We start from the raw sequence: 24,034 nt of genomic DNA, 5'->3' as shown, positions 1-24,034 counted from the left end.
CATCATAAGCATACTTTCACTCCTAGAGAGACACATGCGTGGAGAATCACATACTTTGTGTCATTCTGGGATTCTGTGATGCATACTCTTCCTGCATTGAACTTGAAGCATATGTCACTGTTGCTCCAGTTGGCTTGTGAGCTGCCTGGAGAGAGCAGCAGGTCCCAGCCCCAGGAGTCACATAGGCCGGTGTGGTTTAAACAGGAGGCTGGCGGGCCCGGGTGGAGGTAGCAGGGAGTGCCCGCTTGCCGTTCAGGCAGTTCTGTGTTCTGGGCTTGGTCTTCCAATGGTTGTGCCTCGCAGTGTGTGTGATGATGTGAGCGGGGTGTGACCAGAATCCTACTGGACCATGCCTGGACTGTGTGTGACCCAGCAGAACTCCTGTCCAAAGGAGGCTGAGTACATTGCAGCATCATCATCTAGAACAGGAAGGGTGTCTCCTCACAGGCAGTGCTGTGACCGGACCACACTCTCGCTGTGCCTCCTGCCCACCTGCCCTCCTCTCCTGTCCCCATGCAGGCAGTGCCATGACCAGGGCACACTCTCGCTGTGCCTCCTGCCCACCTGCCCTCCTCTCCTGTCCCCATGTAGGCAGTGCCATGACCAGGGCACACTCTCACTGTGCCTCCTGCCTGCCTGTCCTCCTCTCCTGTCCCCATGCGGGCAGTGCTGTGACTGGGCCGCACTCTCACTGTGCCTCCTGCCTGCCTGTCCTCTTGTCCTGTCCCCATACGGGCAGTGCCGTGACCGGGCCACACTCTCACTGTGCCTCCTGACTGCCTGTCTTCCTCTTTCACACCCTTGCCCCTCAGAGTTAAAGCAGGGTTGTTTCCCATTTGTGTACTGTCCCCAAGCTTGTTATATCTCATTCATTTATTTAACCCTAAAGCTGTTCAGAGAAGCAGGGATCTGACGTTACTATGAACTCAGCTGCTTTCGGTTTCTTAGGGAGTGAAAATTTAGGAAGACTAGAAATTTAAGTAGCCTTGCAGTTAGGCTCTTACCTAACTCGATTTTGTCTTTTCGCTCATTCCTTCATTCATCAGATCTGTGCTGTGTGCTGGTGTGCACGAGGCCCTGTTCTAGGTGCTGAAGAGCTGCAGTGCACAAGCGCTTGCCTTCTTGGAGCCTGCATTCTAGGGAGGGGAGATGAACATTGAGTAAAATGTAAAAGGTCAAATGCTGAGAAGTCTGCAGAAGAATCAAGCAGAGAACGGGGCCAGGGGTTCCCAGGGAGGACAGGGGAGATTTTAATGTTAAATAGAATGGACTGGAAAGTGCTCAGTGCAAAGGGGAATTTGAGTAAAGGCCTGAAGAATCTGAGAGAGCAAGTCTTGGGGATACTTGGGGGAGAACCACCCAGGTGGTGGATTTCAGAGGCCCAGAAGTGGAAACCTGCCTGGTGTGTCTGAGGGCGGTGGCAGAAGTGGGTAGAGGGAGCGAGAGAGCAGGGGCAGGGGAGCTGACAACAGCTGGTCGGGGAACCACAGCACTGGCACCTCCTCTGCTGAGTATTTGAAGAACTTTGATTTTACTCTGGGGGGGATTTGGAAGCCTTTGAGGATTTTCAGCAGACAAGTGACTTGCTCGGACTTAAAGAGGGTCATTGTGTCTGTTGTTTTGAGAGCAGCCTAGGAAGGGGCCAGGGTGGAAGCAGTGAGTCAAGTTGGAGGTGGTTTCAGAAGCTTTGAGTGATGGGGGTTTAGACAGGAAGCAGGGCTGCTCTGGCTGTATTTTGAAGTTATTATTGAGTGTGAAACGTGAGAGAAACCGAAGATAAGGATGACTCCAAGGTTTTTTGCTGATCGCCTGGAAAGATGGCATTGCCTGATGAAGCCCGCAGGTGGAACAGTTTGGGAGATGGACAAGTGCGGTTTTGACGTGTTAATTTTGATATTTAGAGTAGACACTTGTATATATGCATCTGGAGTTCTGGGGAGACATTCTGGCCAGAGGGATAGGTTTGGGTAACTTCAGTGTTGTTCTTTTTAATCCGTAAGATGCCCATACAATATGAAATTATATTTTGATCATTTTTCTCCCTCTCTAGGTGAAAGGCCGTTTAAATGTAGTGAATGTGGAAAAGCTTTTAACCAGAAGGGGGCACTGCAGACCCACATGATCAAGCACACAGGTGAAAAGCCCCACGCCTGTGCCTTCTGTCCTGCCGCCTTCTCTCAGAAAGGGAATCTTCAGTCGCATGTGCAGCGAGTCCACTCAGAGGTAAACATGGGTTGGGGGCATAAGCAGTATTTCTCAGGGGACAGTAGGTATCTTTTGGGTTAAAAACGGACCTGAGAAATTATTTTCCATTTAAAAAAATGCAGATTGATTTTGTGCCGAGCAGACCCTGTTTTAGAAAATACATACGTGGGAATTTTTTTGGTTTATTACATGTGGAAGAAATATAAACTACTCTCTTTTTGTCTTCTTGCTGACAGCATGGCTTTGGTGAATAAATATTTGAAAATAATCCTAATACCTTTGTTGGTTATAGTCCATCATTCTCAATAATGTATTTCATCCCTTTAGAAAACTTGAAACACAGGCAAGTGTAAGAAATTAAAAGGTAAGAAATAAAATTGAGAAAAAAGTGTTTTTCTTACTGCTAATACTACAGAGCTCATATGGTACATGTCCATTCCCTCTTGGACAGAGACCTGCTCTGTTCATTTCCTTCCATGCTGCTTGTCCACGCTTTCGACGAAAATGATGATTTCCCATGGTAATTTTCTGTTGTCTGCAGAGCATACTGTTGTGTAGATCCTCTGCAAGTATTTCTGTAAAGCAGGTCAACCTTTGCTCTAACTAACCGTCATGACTTACTGATTTATATTCTAATTGTGAATACAAAGAAATATTTAAACAACACAAATACTTATATCATGGATCAATATATCCTATGAAATGATTTTGCAGAACAAAAACTATCATATTCTTAAGAGCAAATGTGTATCTCTTAATTTTTTCCTTAGAGTAATACCTTAACTAACACTGAAGTGAACTTAAGAGTTAACACTCACTATCCAAATTTAATAAAAACAAGTAGAAGCTGTCTTTGATCTTAGATAAACAGAATGTCTAAAATGAAAAAGAGAATCTAAATTGAGAAAAAACCCCTGCCCATCTCACGTAGTTTTATGAACAGATTCAGAGTTCCGTGTTCAATGAGTTAATCTTTTTCATATCTAAGACCCAGAGACATTAGGAAGGCATGTCAGTATTAGTGAGGTACTGAGGTTACCTTTAGATTTCAGAAGAATACATTTGGGCTGTTGTAAGTCATTCTTGTGGTGTTGCCTCTGGGTGAAGATGATTGCATAGGAAGGATCGTGTATTTGTGTAGCACACAGGCATACCTCACTGGAACCTTAGAGCAGCCTTGTGAGGTACTTGCTAGTACTCTTGAGTGTAGAAAACTCCCCCTATACTAAAGGGCCCAGAGACTTGCCTGTCGCCACTGAGAGGTGCTCTTGGACCTGTACTAGAATGGGTTGTTCCAGAAACAGCCTCTAAAAGTTGGTTCGTAAATATTATCCAGTCCTATGAGGAATCTGAATTTGCTTCTTAGGTACCACAAACAGAATGGAAGTCTTACTCAAGTTCAGAGGGGGCCGATGAGTTTTCAAGCTAGCCTTCATAGTTCTACAGTAACTAACACTGGGTTTTAGTAATAGAGAAATAATATTTTAGATATTTTCTCTGTTCATAGCTGTTCTTACTCATTTTACTGGTTTCCATAGTTTCTGGATTTATCATAGTTTTAAAATTAGTTGTTAGGCCAAAATTAGTTGTTAGACGTGTGATGGCTCACGTCTGTAATCCCAGGACTTTGGGAGGCCGAGACAGGTGGATCACCTGAGGTCAGGAGTTCGAGACCAGCCTGGCCAATATGGCAAAACCACATCTCTACTAAAATACAAAAATTAGCTGGGCACGGTGGCAGGCGCTTGTAATCCCAGCTACTCGGGAGGCTGAGGCAGAAGAATCACTTGACCTGGGAGGTAGAGGTTGCAGTGAACCAAGATCGCGCTACTACACTCCAGCCTGGGCGACAGAGCATCTCACAAAAAAGAAAATTAGTTGTTGATACAGAATATCAAAATTGATGAGATCCGGCCGCTGCACTCCAGCCTGGGGGACAGAGCGAGACTCCGTGTCAAAAAAAAAAAAAAAGTTGTTGTTGATACAGAATATCAAAATTGATGAAAAGTTCATATATCATTATGACCGTCTTTCCTAACCTCTGTGGTTTTGGCCATCTGAAAGCATATTTGGTGTAATATGTATTTATATATAACTGTCTGGCTTTCACTATTGAACATTGTATTCAGCTGTTTAAAAAACCAAGAACATCTTATGCCTGACAGTTTGTTTTTATTAAATTACAATAATTGAAAAATGTGTTTTCTCACTCTTGAATAATTTCTACTTTATAGAAAAGACTGAAATTTCAATTCATCTTATACCGGCAATATTGTTTAAAGAGTTGGGTCATTGATTCTAGAACTATCTAATTTAAAAGAAAAAAGGTAATGTTGAAGGGTTAGATTATTTCTGTCATTTTGAATGGAATGGTAAATTATGATTTGCCATAATTTAAATGTTTAAATTTAACAATTGTGAAACATCATTTTTTTCTTTTTTATTCTTTAAGGTCAAGAATGGTCCTACCTATAACTGTACAGAATGTAGTTGTGTATTTAAAAGTTTAGGCAGCTTAAACACGCATATCAGCAAGATGCACATGGGTGGGCCACAGAATTCAACAAGTTCCACAGAGACTGCTCATGTTTTAACGGTAAGTTTAGTAATTTGGAAGAACTTCTTTTTAAACTAAAATCTGTCGTTTTCAATATGACCTTTACAATTGAACATTTAGTAGTGGAAAGGGGCTATGAAAATTTTTTATATGGAGAAAAGGTGCAAATTTTTAAAGAATTAAAGTCAATCTTTTTAAATTTGAGAATTAGATGACTTTGATTCAGACTGTCATCTGAACCTGTAAAAATAAGGCAAACTGTAATCATTAATTTGTGAAATAATTTCTACAATGTTATTGATGATTATTGAATATTCTTTGTCTTTACATTATAATTTAAGAATTAATTACCCTTTTTAGGTAATATTTCTCTTTTCTTATGTGACAGTGATACTTTTTCCCAAGTCTTTGGACTTTTGAAACTAAATTATATTTTTAAGTACATGTAGTTAAAAATTATATGACTCTAAATACATATGCCTACACACAGAGAGACTGTGTGTAGACAGGTGCGCGCGTGCGCACACACATACACAGGGACATACACACACTTATTTTTTCTGTAGGCATCTTATCTCAGCCTCATTTAGTTACTTGTACTGCACTAGCCTCTCAACAGATTAATAAATGGTAAAATTTAAGCATCAGCTATGGTATCTTAATAGTAGTAGACGTTAAATACAAGCGTCGGAAGTTTTAATGTATGCTTATGAATGCAGTTACTTGGTTGTGTTATGTCAACAGTTGCCTCCTACCAGTATGGAAAATAAGTCTAATTAATACTTAGTTTTTAAATATTAGGTTTACCTTTAATGTTCGTTTTTTCTTTTCTTTTTTCATAATATTTGCAGTGTGGGATGGTTCCTCAGTTTATTCTTGACCAGATAGAATGTTGTAAAATGAATTATAAAGCTGGAGAGTCCACTAATTATGTCTTCAACATTCTATTTTGGTCTGAATTTTTTTTAATAAAATTTTTAATGTTGTGTAAATCAACCAAATATTAATTTTCATCATTTCCTTTGGCAATATGCAAATCAAAACATAGATGTAGTGAATAATCTGGAATAATAGTCCAGATCATTTTAAACATTTATATTCTCAATAGAAAGAAATGTAGTTATAGGGATTTAGAAACCTGGAATCTCCCTTACCTTATACTCTTATTTGGGCAGGTAAGAACATTAGAAGTTAAATTGTATATATTCTTTTTCAGGATGCTCTAGGAATCAGTGTCCAGCTGCCAGGATTGACTCTACGTGTCTCTTATTTTACCTTTCACATTTTCTAACTCTTGGCCTTTTTCAGCCCTGAGGTTTTTTTGTCTGTCAGCCAGGCTGGAGTGCAGTGGCGTGATTATAGCTCACTGTAACCTTGAACTCCTGGGCTCAAGTAATCCTCCTGTCTCAGCCTCTCGAGTACCTGGCACTACAGGTGCATGCCACCATGCTCGACTAATTTTTAAATTTTTTGTAGAGACAAGGTCTCACTATGTTGCCCAAGCTGGTCTCAAACTTCTGGCCTCAAGCGATCCTCCCACCTCAACCTCCCAAAGCCCTGAGATTACGGGCATGAGCCACCAGGCCTGGCCTGGAGAGGTCTCCTCAGTTTTATCTTATGACTCTTTTGATTTTTTTTTTTTAAGTAAGATTTTTAATTTCTGAAAGCTCTGCTTTGTGATGATCTGATTGTTTCTTTTTCACAAGTTTTTTTTTCTTGTTTGATGTACTTTTTCTGAAATCCAATAAGCATTGTGTTTTAAAAAGTTTTTTGTGCTCGTTGAGTTACTTGCCTGGGGTCATCTCCCCTTCTCTCTCCTGGGCCTACCTCATCATCTTTGGTTGCCTGTTTGTGTTTTAGGAAAGGGCAGCACTAGCCTGTGTGTGAACTGTTGACACGTGGATGGTGCTTGTTGATCCAGGGGTCACTGAGTGTGAGTGGCCAGGGGAACCAGCCCTTCACGGGACCCTGGTGGCAGAACACTTATACTTAGTCTGGGAATTTAGTGCCACAAAAGGTGCCCTAGTTCTTCCCAGGTCATTTATTCTTTTTTATCTTTTTTAGTGATAAAAGATATTTAGAGATTCCTTTTTTTTTTTTTTTTTGCCTCAAAGTGCGTGCCTGTCCGCCACTTCCTCCGTGGAGGAAGACAGGGGCGTTCATTTTTGGTCCTAATACTTTTTGTTCTGTTTTTATTTTTATTTTCTAAATTGACAGACTTGAATTTTAGGGCAGTTTTGGGTTTACAGACAATTTCGGCAGAAAGTGCAGAGATCTACCATATACCCTCTTGCTCTCGTGCTCAGTTTCCCCCATTTCTGACATGGTACATTGGTCGGGTACGTTTGTTACAACTGGTGAATGAATGTGGATATATTATTATTATTAACCAAAGTCCGTAGTTTCTGTCAGGGTTCACTCTCAGAGTTGTCCATTCTATGGGTTTTGACAAAGGTAGAGTGTGCTGTCCCCACCCGCACAGTGTTGTACGGGTAGTTTCCCTGCCATCCGTCGTCTTCTGGGTGGGATGTTTCGGATTCCCAAGCCCTGCAGGGGTGGGACTGGCTCTCCCATCACAACCCTTTCCTCTGACTTAAGTTTTCTTGGCTGTAGCATTACCGTGCATTTATTCCTCCAGTCTCCCTGCAGGAAGAATTTTTCACAAATGTGTTGAATTATTTTGACTGCAGTGGTTTCTTTCCTACTTTTTAAATTTGTATAACTTGATATTTTTAAAATTCCTTCACTTCAATTTTATGAGCTAACAGGAAGGTGAGGGTTCATGCGCTCAATCTGCTATCTTGAGTCTCTACTGCCCACTTGAAAAAACTGTAAAAAATTGCATTCGAACAATTTATTGTGTATGTTAAGAGCCAATATCGTGCCAAACACAAGAATCAGTGAGACATGATATTTAAAATTTATGTGTTAGGATACTTTTAGATTTTAACACCCTTAAGAAGGGTATTGCCTTTTTTTTAAAAATTTTCCTTTTTAAATTGAAGAGCAAAATTGTATTTTTAATGAAAATGTTTCTGTGTTTCAGGCCACACTCTTTCAGACGTTACCTCTTCAACAGACAGAAGCCCAAGCCACGTCAGCCTCAAGCCAGCCAAGCTCCCAGGCAGTGAGTGACGTCATCCAGCAGCTCCTGGAGCTCTCAGAGCCGGGGCCAGTGGAGTCAGGGCAGTCCCCGCAGGCTGGGCAGCAGCTGAGCATCACAGTGGGCATCAACCAGGACATTTTACAGGTGAAGCACGCTTCCCTGCGGTGTGAGGCTTACGCGCTCGCGCTGGGCCAGAAACCGGGGATGATCATTGAGAAATAAATCTGTAGGACTTGTCAAAGTCAGGGTATCCTCATGAAAAATGTGCCTGAACTGAAAGAAATTAATATGCCTACTTAATTGCTTATGGATGGCACAACATTCAAATGATTTATTCATCTATACATTAAAAAAATCATAAACTTTTATTTTTTTTTCTGTAAATGAACTTACTTGAAAAGAACAGCCTTTTCAGAAGTTGTATCTATTTATGTTGACAGAGGTGGAAAAAGTATTTTATTCTTGAGGTTCTGGTTTATAATTTGGAGGCAGTCATGGGTGTCGACAATTCTGAGAGCGTTCATACTGCCTGGCCTTCTCTCAGGTGTGTGGGCAGCACCTACACATGTGGGAGAGGGGTGGGGCAGGAGCACAGAGCCCCCAGCCTTCTAGTCCACCGCTACTTCACACTAGCTCTTCGCTTCTAAAAAGAGGGGGCCTTCCTTCTCCTCCTGTCTCTCTGTTACTTGTTTAACCTTCCTCCTATACTTTCATGGGGAAGAGCTGGCCAGGGGTATGAGGAATCTCAGGGTGTCATTCTACAGCCGATACCTTAAAGTTAAGCCCAGTGTAACTCAAAAGCCTTCAGATAGGGATTCCCAGATTTATTTAGAGACAACCAAAGTTGTGTGAGGTAAGATTTCTGAAAGTCAAATAAATTTTAATTAGAAATATAAATGCTTATATTATTTTGGGTGGGGGCAGAATGTCATATATCAGAAAAGATGTTACAGCCTCAAAGGGTTGGAAGCCTCACTGCTAAGTGATTACTTGGAATTGTAGATTCTTGTTTCTTGGAGTGGAATTAGAATTCTATAGGTAAAGCTTTGTGATTGATTTTGGTAGGCAGATTTGGGCCATCGTTATCTTCTAACCTTTTAGTTTTGTTCTGTCTTAGCAAGCCTTAGAAAACAGTGGGCTGTCTTCAATTCCAGTTGCAGCACATCCTAATGACTCCAGCCATGCCAAGACCTCTGCACCACAGGTTCAAAACCCAGATGTTTCCAGCGTTTCAAATGAGCAGACGGACCCTACAGACGCAGAGCAAGAAAAAGAACAGGAAAGCCCGGAGAAACTGGATAAAAAAGAAAAAAAAATGATAAAGAAGAAATCACCATTTCTACCTGGTAATTTTGCTAAACTTTAAAGTTTAGACATTGGGATAGCATATTTCTGGTTTTTAAGAAATATGCCCTTTTTTCCTCTGAAGGTGATAGGATATGTTTGTTGAATGTTTTGTAGCTAGCTGTAATTGGTTGGTATTTAAAAATAAAAATAACAGCCATAAAATTTCTTAAATTTATCTCTTCTCCTTAACCTGGCTTCTTTCCTGTATTCAGTTTGTCCTGACTCCTCGCCAGGGCTCGAAAGCTTGTTGTCTCTGACTGTTCTCTCTCTGCTCTGCTTAGGTGCCTCCTCTCCACTGAGATCCACGGCTTTGCTTCAGTTATTCTCGCCCTTGGTGCTTCTGGCATCCAGCCATGTGATTCTAGTAGCTTCTGACTAGTCCTTTCCTCTTCTTCAAAGGACCCCTGCAGCACAGCTCCCTCCTCCACACCTCACCCTTTCCCGTTACACTCCAAGATCCATTTCTTGGCTCCTGAGTATCCTATCACCTGTCCAGCCTGCATTTCCAATCCTTCCTCCCTCTGTGCTTCTAGGCACAAACTTACTATACATCATACTGAAACTGGATTCCTACTGTTTCTAGGCGTCCCTGTGTTTCTGCACATCATGCTTTCTGCAGGCTTTCTGCAGCAAGGATGCCTTCCTTTTCCTTCTCCCTCTGGTCTCTGTCAAATCTTGGCCATCATTCAAGCATCTTTAATGCTCCGTCATTCAAGCATCTTCAGTACTCCTCCTCATGGACGGACTCTGAGAGGTGCTTTTTCTTGTCCTATCTCCCACAGCACTTAGAGTGTTTAGGATTCCTGCATTCTCTCATGTTAATTGTGCACAGATGCAGTCTAATGTCCCTTCTAGGTAATAAGCTCTTTCTGGCTGGGAATACAGCCCTTTCATTTCTGAACACTCCACAGTGCTCAATATGGCTCTTTCTGCAGGAGCAGGAATTTACTACATCTTTCTTGAAAAAGATAGATTCTTGTCTTTTTGGCAAAACTGTTCCTGTAAAAACCTTTCCCAGGTGTCTTGGGGAACAAGTGCATTCTTGCAACAAAGCATGGAATAACATTGCCATTTCTGTTAACACTTCTTTCCTAGAATACATTTTCTCATTTATAACATGATTGTGAAGTTCTTGTTTCTCAAACAACACAAGTCCTGCTCTTCTTCCCCTTGATCTGGCTTCTTCTCCCCAAGTGAAAGACAGGATGCTGGAATCTAAGCAGTTTCTCCCACACAGTTTCCTGGTATCTAGCAGGGCAAGAAAGGGAAACAGGAGCCATTTCCATGTATTTTGATGAGCTGTGTGGTAGCCTTCCAGGTTACAGTTGTGTTATGTGTTCCTGATAATCTGATGCAGATTTATTACCTGTGTGCGAGTGCCCGCCTGAGTCCCATGGGCCACTGTCTCTACTTATTGTGCTAAATTAGATGCTTTCACCTGGCCAGCAAGCCACTGAGTGAGGAGCCATGTCAGACCTTCTCCTTCCTGAAAGTACCACATAGCCATGATCCTTAGACCGAGAAGGTGAGCGCCACCCTGTGCTGCTCCTTCCAGACCTTCACCCGCATGTGCTAGAAGCAGCTTTCTCCCTGCACCAAGCGCTAGCCAAGGAATTCCACATGGAATTGCAGGAAACCTTCCTGTACGGTGTTCTAGTTTGGAGTGCTGTGTTTACAGAGTTGATAACGATTAGGTAATTTCTGGACTACTTGAATCAATCAAATACACATGTAGAATACTGAGCAAGTGCATGCAGTTGTAATAATTACCCATTACATTCATGGGATCCCTAGTACAAGTTGGAGCCAGTGCTTTTTTTTTGTTTTGTTTCTGTTTTTGTTTTTGTTAAGTGACCTCTCTAATATGGTTATGAGAAAACCATGGGGACCTTTTTTTTTTTTGAGACTGGGTCTTGCTCTGTTGTCCAGGCTAGAGTACAGTGGTGCGATTATAGCTCACTGTAGCCTTGAACTCCTGGGCTCAAGTAATCCTCCTGCCTCAACCTCCTGAGTAGCTGGGACTGCAGGCATGTGCCACCACATATGGCTAGTGAAAAACTTTTTTTTTGTAGAGCTGAGGTCTTGCTATGTTGCCCAGGCTGGTCTTAAACTCCTGGCCTCAAGTGATCCTCTTGCCCCAGCCTCCCAAAATGCTAGGATTACAGGCATGAGCTACCACTCTTTGCCTGGGAACATGTTTCTATTTAAAGATGTTCCTTTTAATTAAAACTTTTCAATGACCAGTGCACTTTTAACATAGTGATTATATCTGAAAATGCCTCTCCAAGGATGGAATATCATTTGATATCTTAGAAAGACCATGAGGAAAACTATTCTTGTCTCATAAGTCATAGCATTAATTGCTTATAACTAACCTTCATTATGTTCCTAAGTTAAGCATACTCCACCATGTAAAATTATTGCTTTTGATTTATTCACTTTTATCAGATTGAATGTTTTTGGCGGGATTTGCTTTGTTTGAAGAAGTTATAGTAAAAATTTAACAATGCTTTTATAGTTGTCATACAACTTGTGACATATAAATCATTGTAAATTTTTAGTAAAGTTTGAAATTTATGACCAGGTGCAGTGGCTCATGCCTGTAATCCCAGCACTTTGGGAGGCCAAGGCAGGTGGATCACGAGGTCAGGAGTTCGAGACCAACCTGGCCAACACAGTGAAACCCCATCTCTGTTAAAAATACAAAAAATTAGCTGGGTGTGGTAGCAAGCACCTATAATCTCAGCTACTCGGAAGGCTGAGGCAGGATAATCGCTTGAACCCGGGAGGCGGAGTTTGCAGTGAGCCGAGATCATGCCATTGGACTCTAGCCCTGGCAACAGTGTGAGACTCTGTCTCAAAAAAAAAAAAAAAAAAAAAAAAAGACATTTATTGTGGTGAAATACTGGCTATCTAGAAATCATGGTGAATGGTGTTCTGGAAAGCTGATGATTGATTCCTTTAAGGATGAAAATGGTATGGTATAGTGAAACTATTGTGTATGGAAACTTTTCTAAAAGTCGTTGCATACTTTACCTTCTTAGATCAGAGTGTGATCTTGTTAACTTAGCCACTTCTTGATGACCTGGGGTCATCGCTGTGAACTTCGGTATACTGTACTGGTCTGTAATTGACCGGCATCCTACTGTCCTGTTTCAGTCCACGGGCTCCAGGATGGTGTGGCTCTTAGACTCATCTGCTTTTTAAAATCATTATCTCTGCAAATGTGCTTTTTAAAATTCCCTGTAACAAACCTTCTCCCATGTTCTTCTTTTGTTGTTTGTGGTCTGCCAAGTGCTTACAGCTCAGATAAATTTGATTTTTATAATTGCGTAAAGGTTAAGTGCAGGTAGCCCTTCTCCTTCTCTGTGGGGTCTGCATCCATGAGTGCAACAGACCTCATATCAGAAAATCCTCAGTAAGTGTACTGCAGTAAGCCCAAAGCAGTGTTAAAAATGCTAGTGTGAATGGCACACAAAAATGTTTTTTCCCCCTAAATTATTAACTGGAATTCTCATCGTGAAGTAGACCCAAGGAGATGCAGTCCTTAGGGTTTCCTCCCTGGAAGAGTACTTTAAATAATTCTTGTAAAACTTTAGCTTCAGGCTGCTGAAGCACTTGATCAAACTCCTAAATCATTTCTGGGGCAGCATGTGAGGAGGGCAGGTTTCCTTGGTAAAGATGCTCAGTGCATCCTGGGCTGCATCTGAGATGCACTGTTCTCAGTGTCGCTGTGTAGCCACATCAGCCAGCACTGTTTGTGCATCTGCCAGGACAGAGATTTGTTTTCAAGGTTCTGGGAACCACATGGGGGCAATGCGCTTATAAACAGGAGCAAGAAATTCCATAGTCCCTCTGAACCTCCCTGAGGTTCTCAACTTTGAAGGACAAAACCTATTTCTGTGCACTTGGATCTGGATATTCAGCTGCTCCTGTGAGAAAGTAACCAGCACTCATTCTCTGTTCTCTGTACCTTCACTCATTCCACTGCCTGTGACTAACAGAAGGGAGGCAAAGTAACTCCTCCGCAGCATCTGCCTTTCTCAGCAGCAGACTGGTGGTTTTCTTCTGCTGATCAGAACAATTCTTCAACAACTGCATGAGCAGAGGCATGAGCATCTGTCATACAATGGGGATACCTGTGTCTTAGGCTTGGCTGTAATCTGCTTGATAAAAGGAATGAGTTGCTGGGGGTCTCTTCCTTCGTAGTCTTTGAGCACGTGTCTGAGCAGACAAGAGGAATAGAAGGACTTCTTCCTCCAGGCAAGTAATCATGCAATGAGGAGGAGCATGGGAACTCTGCTTCTGAGCATATCCTTCTGTGAGGCACAGCTGAGGGCTGATGAGAGTATCTGTAAACAGCTCAGAGCCTCGGAACAGCCATGCCATTCCCCAGGCTGCTTGCTGCTGTGGCAAGTCCAGCAGCATGGTTGAGGCAGTCTGTTATAGATGTTGCCCTTTCTTCCTCTGCTGTCAGCATCAGTGTTCCTAACAGAAGTTTAAATTTGTCCATCAGTGGAGTCCACGGATTCCTCAGTTAATGCTTGCTTCCTTTTTGATGGGTGTTTGCTGTCCATAATTGGTACTCCAGCTGTCTCATAAACAAATAGTTGGTTGTTCTTCAGTAAGGACTGCTAACGCTTCTCAGTGGAGAAAGCCCTGATAAGTCTTCTGTTCTATTCAGAATATCCTCAATGAAAGGATTCATTGTTTCTTGAGAGATCTGACAAATCTGAAGAACAGAAGCATAAGCAGTTCTGCTGCATGCTTTTGCACTAGAGTGTTGCAGACCCCCGGTGATCTAAGAAAGCCATTAATACCCACAGAATGTGTTGAGGTTCAGTTGTGAGGAACTTTCCTGTCTGACAAGTTCCGAAAAACTCATGTCACAGATATATGCTGATAAGAGTTCACTCCTGACATTACCAACAGCTGTGTCATATTTGCAAAGCACCAGCCATTGAACCAGCACCTGAGAAGGAGGCACCATGCGATCTTGGAGGAGCTTCTGCCAATTTCTATAGCAAGCTTGCTGCTCCTGCAGCCTCTATAAACCGTGTAGCCTGCTAGTGCTGCGGTGTCGAAATATAAACTGCGCAGGAGCCAGCAGTAACTGGTGAAGCTTGAGCTGGCTGGTCCAACAGTAACTTCTGTTGTTTTTTTATCGTTGACAAACATGGCTTCATCGTTACTCTCATTTTCAAAGATATGGTCTTCATCATAAGTTCCTTTGTGACAACTAACATGATTGCTGCTGTGCCAGCCTTCTGCTGATCTGAGAGCACTCTTAAGATGTTTCAAAATCTGAACATAATCACAGCAAAAGCCAGTATCTTAGAGGAGGTCCTGTCGTCAAGAGCTGGTCACCTCAGCGTCGGTGCCACCCTTGTTTCAGCAGCTCCTAGTGCCTCTTGAGCATCTTGATATTCCCATTCTTAATTCACGTAGTCCAGCTAACTATCAGTGACTGTCTCTTTCCTGTGACCAGCCAAGAAAACCTGGCCAGAAAATCAACATCATCTTCCTGGTCAGTGCTGAAAAACCCAGCAGACTGTAGTATTTGTTAAAAAGATTCTACTGGCCGGGCATGGTGGCTCACACCTGTAATCCCCGCACTTTGGGAAGCCAAGGTGGGTGGATCTCCTGAGGTCAGGAGTTCGAGACCAGCCTGGCCAACATGGTGAAACCTGCCTCTACTAAAAATACAAAAATTAGCTGGGTGTGATGGTGCGCACCTGTAGTCCCACCTACTCAGGAGGCTGAGGAAGGAGAATGGCTTGAACCTAGGAGGCAGAGGTTGCAGTGAGCTGCGATCATACCACTGCACTCCAGCCTGGGTGACAGAGTGAGACTCCATGTCTAAATACATACATACATAAATAAATAAATAAAAAGATTCTACTAGCTCCATTTCATCAGCAGGATCCGTTCCTTGATTTACAGTTTCAGATATCCAGTTGCATGCTTCTGTTGGCCCAGTCCTAGCAGCATATCTAGAAATCTGTCATTAGTTGAGGGCCAGGTTTATGTAAGAGGCTGTGTTAGTCTGTTCTCATGCTTGTAATAAAGACATACCAGAGACTGGGTAATCTATAAAGGAAAGAGGTTTAATTGACTCATAGTTCCACATGGCTGGGGAGGCCTCACAATCATGGCAGTCACATCTTACACGGCTACAGGAAAGAGAGGCATGTGTAGGGTAACTACCGTTTATAAAACCATCAGACCCCATCAGACTTACTGCCAAGAGAACAGCATAGGAGAAACCCACCCCCATGATTCAGTTACCTCCCACCAGGTCCCTCCCATGACATGTGGGGATTATTAGCATTCAAGGTGAGATTTGGGTGGGGACACAGAGCCAAACCATGTCAGAGGCTTTTGTGTGAAGCCCCGAGACCCAGCACTGACCTGTCACTTCTGATTTGTATAATGATTATTTGGTAAGATTTTGCTGCTGCTGTGGTTCCACCAGGTTTGAATGAAGTGTTCCCAGTGTTCTAGTAGGTCTGCTACTGAGAGAGTTTTTTTTTTTTAAAACAAACAAACAAAAACATAAAAAACAAACAAATGCTGGGTGCGGTGGCTCACACCTGTAATCCCAGCACTTTGGGAGGCTGAGGCAGGCAGATTACAAGGTCAGGAGATCGAGACCATCCTGGCTAATATGGTGAAACCCCATCTCTACTAAAAATACAAAAAAACTAGCCAGGCGTGGTGGCGGCGCCTGTAGTCCCAGCTACTCGGGAGGCTGAGGCAGGAGAATGGCGTGAACCCGGGAGGCAGAGCTTGCAGTGACCTGAGATTGTGCACTCCAGCCTGGGCGACAGGGCAAGACTCCGTCTCAAAAAACAAACACACACACACACTTAGGCTGTGCAGTGAGATATTCTGTAACAAAAGTCAAGAAGGTGACTCGGGCTGTTGTATTTCACGTAAAGGTCTTCTCTGGCTGGGGAGTCTGCATTTGTGTGTGACACTGAGATATGAGTCCCTCTCTAATTAGTTGTTGGATAGTAGTTACTTCTGAATATTTGATGTTCTGGTCCTTGAAAGCAGAAAGACTTTGTGTCACCATGACTGTCTTCTGGGCTAGAACTTCTGTATGTACCTGTCAGGCATCTGGGGGAATCTTTTGATGCTCCCAGCAGGCCAGGGTCCTTTGTTGGAACCAGCATTTGGATTTTGCCCCAAAAGAGCAGGCACATCCATCCCAGGTGCTCTACTTGGAATTTTCTGATTACAGTAGGTGCTCTCTGATCCCACAGAAGAACCCACAGATGTCTTTCTGGTTACTACATTGCCCCTGCCTGGCTACCCTACCCATGTCTGGCCAGTGGCCTTCCTCTTTGGTCATCCTCGTCCTCCTGATGGCCCAGTTAATGCTGGAGATAAAGCTGACTGGATGGCCCATGGCACCTTCTCTTGCATAGGAGCTAACTGAAGACTGAAGAGAACACGTCTAGGCTTTTTTTCTCTCTTACCAAGAAACTTTCTGCAGCATGGAAGGCTTTCTGTAATTTAGCCCTGCCTGCACTTCTGACTCTTGCTAGTCCCACCAGACATCCTTTACCCCAGCCATATTGAACTAGAAGTTTCTGGGACTTACCTTCACACCTGGCTTTTGCTACTGCTTTTATCTGATAAATGTACCTCAGGCTGTGTCCTTCTTGGCAAATATCTGCCTTCGAAGCTCACCCACAGGGCCACCTTATTTCTGCAGAAGTTTCTGAGCCTTCTCCTGCGGAAGTAATCAGCATTGTCTTTGCATTCCTGGTGTGCATCCATGCACACATCTGTCTTGGCACCTCTGATGCTCTGCCATACATGGTTGGTTACACTGCCCTGCCCGCTTCTCCCCTAGACCACAGTCCGTTCCAGGGCAGATACCTTTTGATGTCTGGCATGGCACTTGGCACTTGTCATGCTGTGCTTGAAGACACTGGGAAGACAGGCCTCCTTGTGAAAACTGCACTTAGGTGCTAGGATCGCATGGACTTCACTGGCCATCTGGTCCTGGGCAAGTCAGTTAACTTTTAAGCTGTCAGCTTCTCATCTGTAAGGTGGGACTAAGGATAGAATAAATGAAAGAGAAACAAATGGCAGGATCCATGTAAAGTGGATAGTATGGTGGTACCTGACCAATAATAAGTGCTTAATGAATATATGTGTTTTAAAATTATTTTTAAATAGGTGAAACATGCTCATGCCACACAATTCAAAAGACACAGTCGTGTACACAGAACTTCTGTGAGGAGTCTTCTGCCACCCCTCCCCAGGGAAGCTCACCACTACTGTCTTCTGTGTCTTTTAAACAAGCACAGGCATCTGTGTGATTGTTTTCTAGGAGGACGAGTGGCTTCCTTCTAGAAGTATAATATAATGTGATTATATTTTTCAGGTTACTTTTTTCCACTTGATATCTTATTTTTCAAAATACTTGAATAGTGTTTCATTTTGTGAATGTATCGTAATGTAACCAATTTGCAGCCATTTGCTAACATGAATGATGCTGCAGTGGCCATGAGTGTAGCTGCATCATTTCACACATGTACGTTTATCTGTAAGGACATTTCAGTTTTAGAATAATTTCAGTCTTAGCGGAAATGTTTCAAAACAATACAAGGAATTCCCATATACCCTTCATCCATATTCCCCCAAATGTTAACATTTTACTACATTTGTTTTCGCTGTTTACCTCTATTTTTCCTGAATTTACTAAGAGTGACTTGTAGATATAATGCCCTTTTAACTGTAGATACTTTATGTCTATTTCCTAAAATCGAGGACATCCTTGTACATAATCATAGTAAAATCATCAATATCAGGAAATTAAAATGGACCAGAACTATTGTCTACTGTACCGACCTTGTTGAAATTTTATCATTGGTATCAGTAATGTACTTGATAACAAATGAAAAGGATTTTGTAAACAGTTACACTTTCCTTTTGGTGAAAAGGAGTAAGTTTTGATAAACAGTTAACTTTCATGTAGTCATGTAGATTTACCTTCTAGGAGCAATTGTTGGAGCACCTGTTTCCCACAGCCTTTTCAAGAAATTATCAAAATTTGGGGACTTTTTTTACTCATCTGATAGGTTAGAAGATGGTATCTTATTGTATGTTGAATTTGCATTTTTCTTACAGGGAGTAAGGTTGAGAGCTTTTCATGTTAAAGAGTACCTGTATTTTCCTATAAGACTAACTCTTGACTTCTTTTGTCCATAGGTATTAAAGATGCTAGTATTTTGTGACCTATATTTGTGAGATACAGTTTACTCCTAGACAACACAAATTTGAACTGAAAGGTCCACTTATGCAGGTTTTACTCCGCCTCTGCCACCCCGAGAGAACAAGACCCCCCACTTCCTCAGCCCACTCAACATGTAGACAGAGAGGAAAACCACTTCCGCTTAATGAATCGGAGATGTATTTTCTCTTCTTTATGCTTTTCTGAATAACATTTTTTCTCTAGCTTTATTGTAAGATTACAGTTGTATAAGATACAAAATATGTGTTAACTGTTGATGTTGCTGGCAAGTCTTCTGGTCAGCAGGAGGCTATTGATAGTTAAGTTTTTGGGGTATCTTATAGGCAGATTTTAAACTGCATTGGGGGTCAGTGCCCCTAACCTCCGAGTTGTTCAAGGGTCAGTTGTACTTTTTTTTCTAATTTGTTTACCTTTTTGAGCTGAAAAACTTTTTTTAACTGGGGAGAAATTTATATATATGTGTAGCTAAGTTTGTCAATGTTTAGTGACTTTGGGCTTGGGTGATATTTAGACTTCATCACGGACATTATGGATGACGTCTCTTATATCTGACTTTTATAATTTAATAGGTTTTTTTTTTTTGAGGCAGGGTCTCACTTTGTTGCCCAGACTGCAGTGCAGTGTCATGATCATAGCTCACTGCATCCTCGACCTCCCAGGCTGAAGCGATCCTCCTGCCTCAGCCTCCCGAGTGGTTAGGACTATAGGTGTGCACCACCACACCTGGCTAATTTTGTTATTTTTATTTTTGTAGAGACAGAGTCTTGCTATATTGCCCAGACTGGTCTTGAACTCCTGGCCTGGAGCAGTCCTCCTGCCTTGGCCTCCCAAAGTGCTGGTATTACAGTCATGAGCCACTGTGCTTCGTCATAATTTAATGTTTTAAACTAAATCTTTGATTTAATCTTTTATATGTATACTTATTGAGACGGAGTTTTGCTCTTGTTGCCCAGGCTGGAGTGCAATGGTACAATCTTGGCTCACCATAACCTCTGCCTCCCGGGTTCAAGTGATTGTCCTGCCTCAGCCTCCCGAGTAGCTGGGATTACAGGCATGTGCCACCACACCCAGCAAATTTTGTATTTTTAGTAGAGACGGGGTTTCTTCATGTTGGTCAGGCTGGTTTCGAACTCCCGACTTAAGGTGATCCACCCGTCTCGGCCTCCCAAAGTGCTGGGATTACAGGTGTGAGCCAGCGCACCTGGCCTTACTATTTAAAGAGGGAAGCTACTGCCCAATTCCAGGAAAGCTTGCCATGTGGGATTGCAGATCTAGCTTTCCGGAACTTTCCATTTGTCAGAGTTGGGGATCTGGATTCCATTTTCTTTTTTAACATTGTGTGGGTGAAACAAAACATATGCAGGCCAGATTTGGAGACAGCTTCAGGACTTCCAGTTCGTAGTCTCTGTTCTAGTCTATTCCCAGATATTAGAACCTGGTGGCAGATTTAGATTATGTCATTTTGCGTAACTTGAGCTATAGTTTCATTTTGGTTTGGAAAAAAATCTGATTTCTGGGGAATGGTGTCCTAATTTTCACTAGTAGATATAGTCTCTCATACCCTTTTCTACCTTGCATTTTTGATTTGTCATGATAAGACCTTTAGGTAATTATGCATATTTCTGAATTAATTTTTACCTATTAATTTTAAGCAGTCTTAAATTTTAGATATCTTTATGCACTATCACCACAAATGTCTCACCTTTTAAAACCAGTTCCCTTATTTCCTTGTCCATATTTACCCCCGTGATTTGTGTCTGTGCCTTTGTTTGTTTTTATTTACATTCTGTCACTGTGTTTAAAAAATGTATTATTTTTCATTCTTTTTTTCTACCTTTCTTTCTTTCCTTTTTTCTCTTTGAGACAGGGTCTGGCTCTGTCACCCAGGCTGGAGTGCAGTGGTACAATCATAGCCCACCGCAACTTCTGCGTCCTGGGCTCAAGTCATCCTTCCACCTCAGCCTCCTGAGTATGTGGGACCACAGGCATGCACCACCACACCCAGCTAATTGTTTTAAAATGTTTCTGTAGAGACAGAATTTTGCCATGTTGCCCATGCTGATCTCAAACTACTGAGCTCAAGCTGTCTGTCTGCCTTAGCCTCCCAGAGTGTTGGGATTATGGCGGTGAGCCACTGCGCCCAGCCCACCTTTTTTTTTTTATGTGAATTATTCTTGCAAAGAATATTCAAGAAAGTACGTTTTCTATCTTTACAGATTTACTTGCATATATGGAGAATTCCGTATATTTCATGATAAGAGAGAAGGAAACAGGTTTTCTTTTTCCCTAAGAAAACTGTGTTGGTACAGACACAGTTGAATAAACTTTACTTAAAATGTTCTGGTGAATTTCATTAATGTGGCCAAAATCTGATTTCATGTGGATTCTTTATGTGAGTTATCTGTATAGTCACTGTAGATGCTACCTTAATTTCAGATGAATAAATCTAATCAAAATTTTTAAAAATAAAGTGATTCTAAGTTTTAGTTACCTGCATTCAACCAAATTCTCAAAAATATTAAATGGAAAATTCCAGAAATAAACAGTTCATAAGCTGTAAACTGCTTACCATTTCCCCGTCCACTGTCCTGCTCCATCCTGAGAGGGGTGAGGGAGACACAGGTCATCCCTTTGTCCCATGCACTCATGCTGCTGCATTCGCCACTCGGTAGCTGGCTTGGTTCTCAGATGGAAAGACGTAGTGTACATAGGGCTCCCTACTATCTGGGCTTTCAGGCATCCACTGGGGTCTTGGCACTGTTTCCTGCTGAAAACAGAGGGACAGGTGTACTTACTCTATTTCCATCAATTCATGATTTTTTTTCTATTAGAAATAGTTTTAAACTTGATTCAAAATTGAATAATATGAGACAGATCCACTTATATTTCATCATCAATTGATATATACTGTCTTAACTCTTTACAAATTTCCTTTTATAGCATATGAATTTACCATTTCTTAACATTTGCATTTCTATTATTTTTTGTTGGTGATATACAGTAGGCCCAATAAATACTTATTCCAGCGTCATTCCTTCTCTTCCCGTTCCCTGCGTTAAGCATGGGGTCATTGGATCCCATCTACTTTCATTTTCATTGAGAGGGAGCCGACTGTGTCCTGGTACTGCTGGACCTACAGAATCGATCACCTTCTCAGCGGGCGCTCTTTCTCAGACACTGTGAATTGTGTTTTCCCCGACTGTTAGGGGTTTCAGCGAGATTAACTCATAGCCCTCGATGATGTCTGTGATCCTGGGAATTCCAAGCTTTCCCATAACTGCTCATGCGTGCAGCTTTCCGTAGGGACCGCAGGGGGCCCTGGACCCGACACTGGGCGGGGCGTCCAGGCCGAGCGGGACGTGTCCTCTCCCTTCGCAGGCTCCATCCGTGAGGAGAACGGCGTGCGCTGGCACGTGTGTCCCTACTGCGCCAAGGAGTTCCGCAAGCCCAGCGACCTGGTGCGCCACATCCGCATTCACACCCACGAGAAGCCCTTCAAGTGCCCGCAGTGCTTCCGCGCCTTTGCGGTGAAGAGCACGCTGACAGCCCACATCAAGACGCACACCGGCATCAAGGCGTTCAAGTGCCAGTACTGCATGAAGAGCTTCTCCACCTCGGGCAGCCTCAAGGTGCACATCCGCCTGCACACAGGTACGGCCTCAGGGCTGGGCCCACATGGGCACTGGCCACTGGGGCGGCACACGGTACTGCGCACATGTACCAAACACAGGTATGGCACACAGTAGGCGCACAGGTACTACACACAAGTACCGCCCACAGGGATTGCACAAAGTATCACACACATTACTGCGCATAGGTGTGGGCCGCAGTGCTGCACCCACACAGGTACTGCCCACAGGTACCAAACACAGATACCACACACAGTACCCCACACAGCACTGTGCACAGGTACTGCACACAAGTACTGCCCACAGGAACTGCACAGTACTGCACACGGTATCCAACACAGCACTGTGTACAGGTACTGCACACAGTACTGCACATAGTACTGAACACAGTACTGCACATAGTACTGAACACAGTACTGCTCACAGGTATGGCCCACAGTGCTGCCCCCACACAGGCACTGCCCAGAAGTACCAAACACAGGTATTGCACATAGTACTCAATACAGCACTTTGCACAGGTGCTGCTCACAAGTACTGTCCTCAAGGACTGCACACAGTATCGCACAGAGGTATGGCCCACAGTGCTGTACCCACACTGGTACTGCCCACAGAGACTGCACACAACTACCAAAGGCAGGTACCAAACACAATACCCCACACAACTATGGCCCACATGCTGCAATGACATGGGCCCTGGCCACAGGGACTGCACACAGTACCAAACACAGGTACTGCACACAGGTACTAAACTCAGTACCAAGCACAGTACCAAACACAGTACTAAATACAGGTACCACACACAGGTACCAAACACAGTACCACACACAAATACAGCCTGCAGTGCTGCACCCACACAGGCATTGCCCACGGGGACCACGCACGGTACCAAACACAGGTTCTGCACACAGGTACTAAACTCAGTATCAAACACAGTACTAAATACAGGTACTGCACACAGGTACCAAACACAGTACCACACACAAGTACAGCCTGCCATGCTGCACACACGCAGGCATTGCCCACAGGGAACACACACAGTACCAAATACAGGTACTGCACACAGGTACCAAACTCATGTCAAACAGTACCAAACACAGTACTAAATACAGGTATCGCACACAGGTACCACAGTACCACACACAAGTACAGCCTGCAGTGCTGTACCCACACAGGCACTGCCCACAGAGATCACACATAGTACCAAACACAGGTACTGCACACAGGTACCAAGCATAGTACCAAACACAATACTGCACACAAGTACCGCACACAGTACCAAACACTACTGCACACAGGCATTATGTGCAGTACCAAACACAGTACTGCACACAGGTACAGCCTGCAGAGCTGCACTCACACAGGCACTGCCCACAGGGACCACACACAGTACCAAACACAGGTACCAAACACAGTACAGCACACAGGTACTGCACACAGATATGGCCTGCAGTGCTGCACCCACACAGGTACTGGCCACAGGGACCACACAGTACTGTGCGTAGGTACTGCACACAGCTACTGCACATAGTACCAAGCACAGTACTGCACACAGTAACCAATACAGTACTAAACACTACCGTGCATAGGTAATGTGCACAAGCACTGCACATAGTACCAAACATAGTACTGCATACAGTACCCAACACAGTACTAAACATAGTATACACAAGTACTTCCCACAGACACTGTATACAGTATCATGCACAGTACTGCACACAGTGCCACATACACAGTACCGCACTTAGGCACCAAACACAGTACTGCACGTAGGTACCAAACAGTACTGCCCACAGGTACTGCACACAATACCCAACATAGTGCTGCAGACAGGTACTGCCCACAGGGACTGCACACAGTACCACAGACAGTACTGCACTTGGGTACCAAACATAGTACTGCACACAGGTACCAAACAGTAC

General features: G+C 43.2%; 1 protein-coding gene across 6 annotated transcripts in view; it reads left to right on the top strand.

The window, feature by feature from the left end:
- The window catches only part of ZNF236 (zinc finger protein 236), a 147,204-nt gene that overhangs the window by 49,163 nt on the left and 74,007 nt on the right, over nt 1–24,034 (top strand). For all 6 annotated transcript variants that reach the window (XM_037988023.2, XM_037988020.2, XM_037988022.2 and 3 more), the window contains 5 exons: nt 2,051–2,223; nt 4,658–4,801; nt 7,809–8,012; nt 8,986–9,214; nt 21,865–22,137. In XM_037988023.2, the coding sequence (XP_037843951.1) occupies nt 2,051–2,223; nt 4,658–4,801; nt 7,809–8,012; nt 8,986–9,214; nt 21,865–22,137 (1,023 nt within the window). The remainder of the gene's footprint in view (nt 1–2,050; nt 2,224–4,657; nt 4,802–7,808; nt 8,013–8,985; nt 9,215–21,864; nt 22,138–24,034) is intronic.

Source organism: Chlorocebus sabaeus, chromosome 18 (genome assembly GCF_047675955.1).
Source record: "Chlorocebus sabaeus isolate Y175 chromosome 18, mChlSab1.0.hap1, whole genome shotgun sequence".
Lineage (NCBI taxonomy): Eukaryota > Metazoa > Chordata > Mammalia > Primates > Cercopithecidae > Chlorocebus > Chlorocebus sabaeus.
This window is presented reverse-complemented; position numbering and strand designations above follow the sequence as displayed.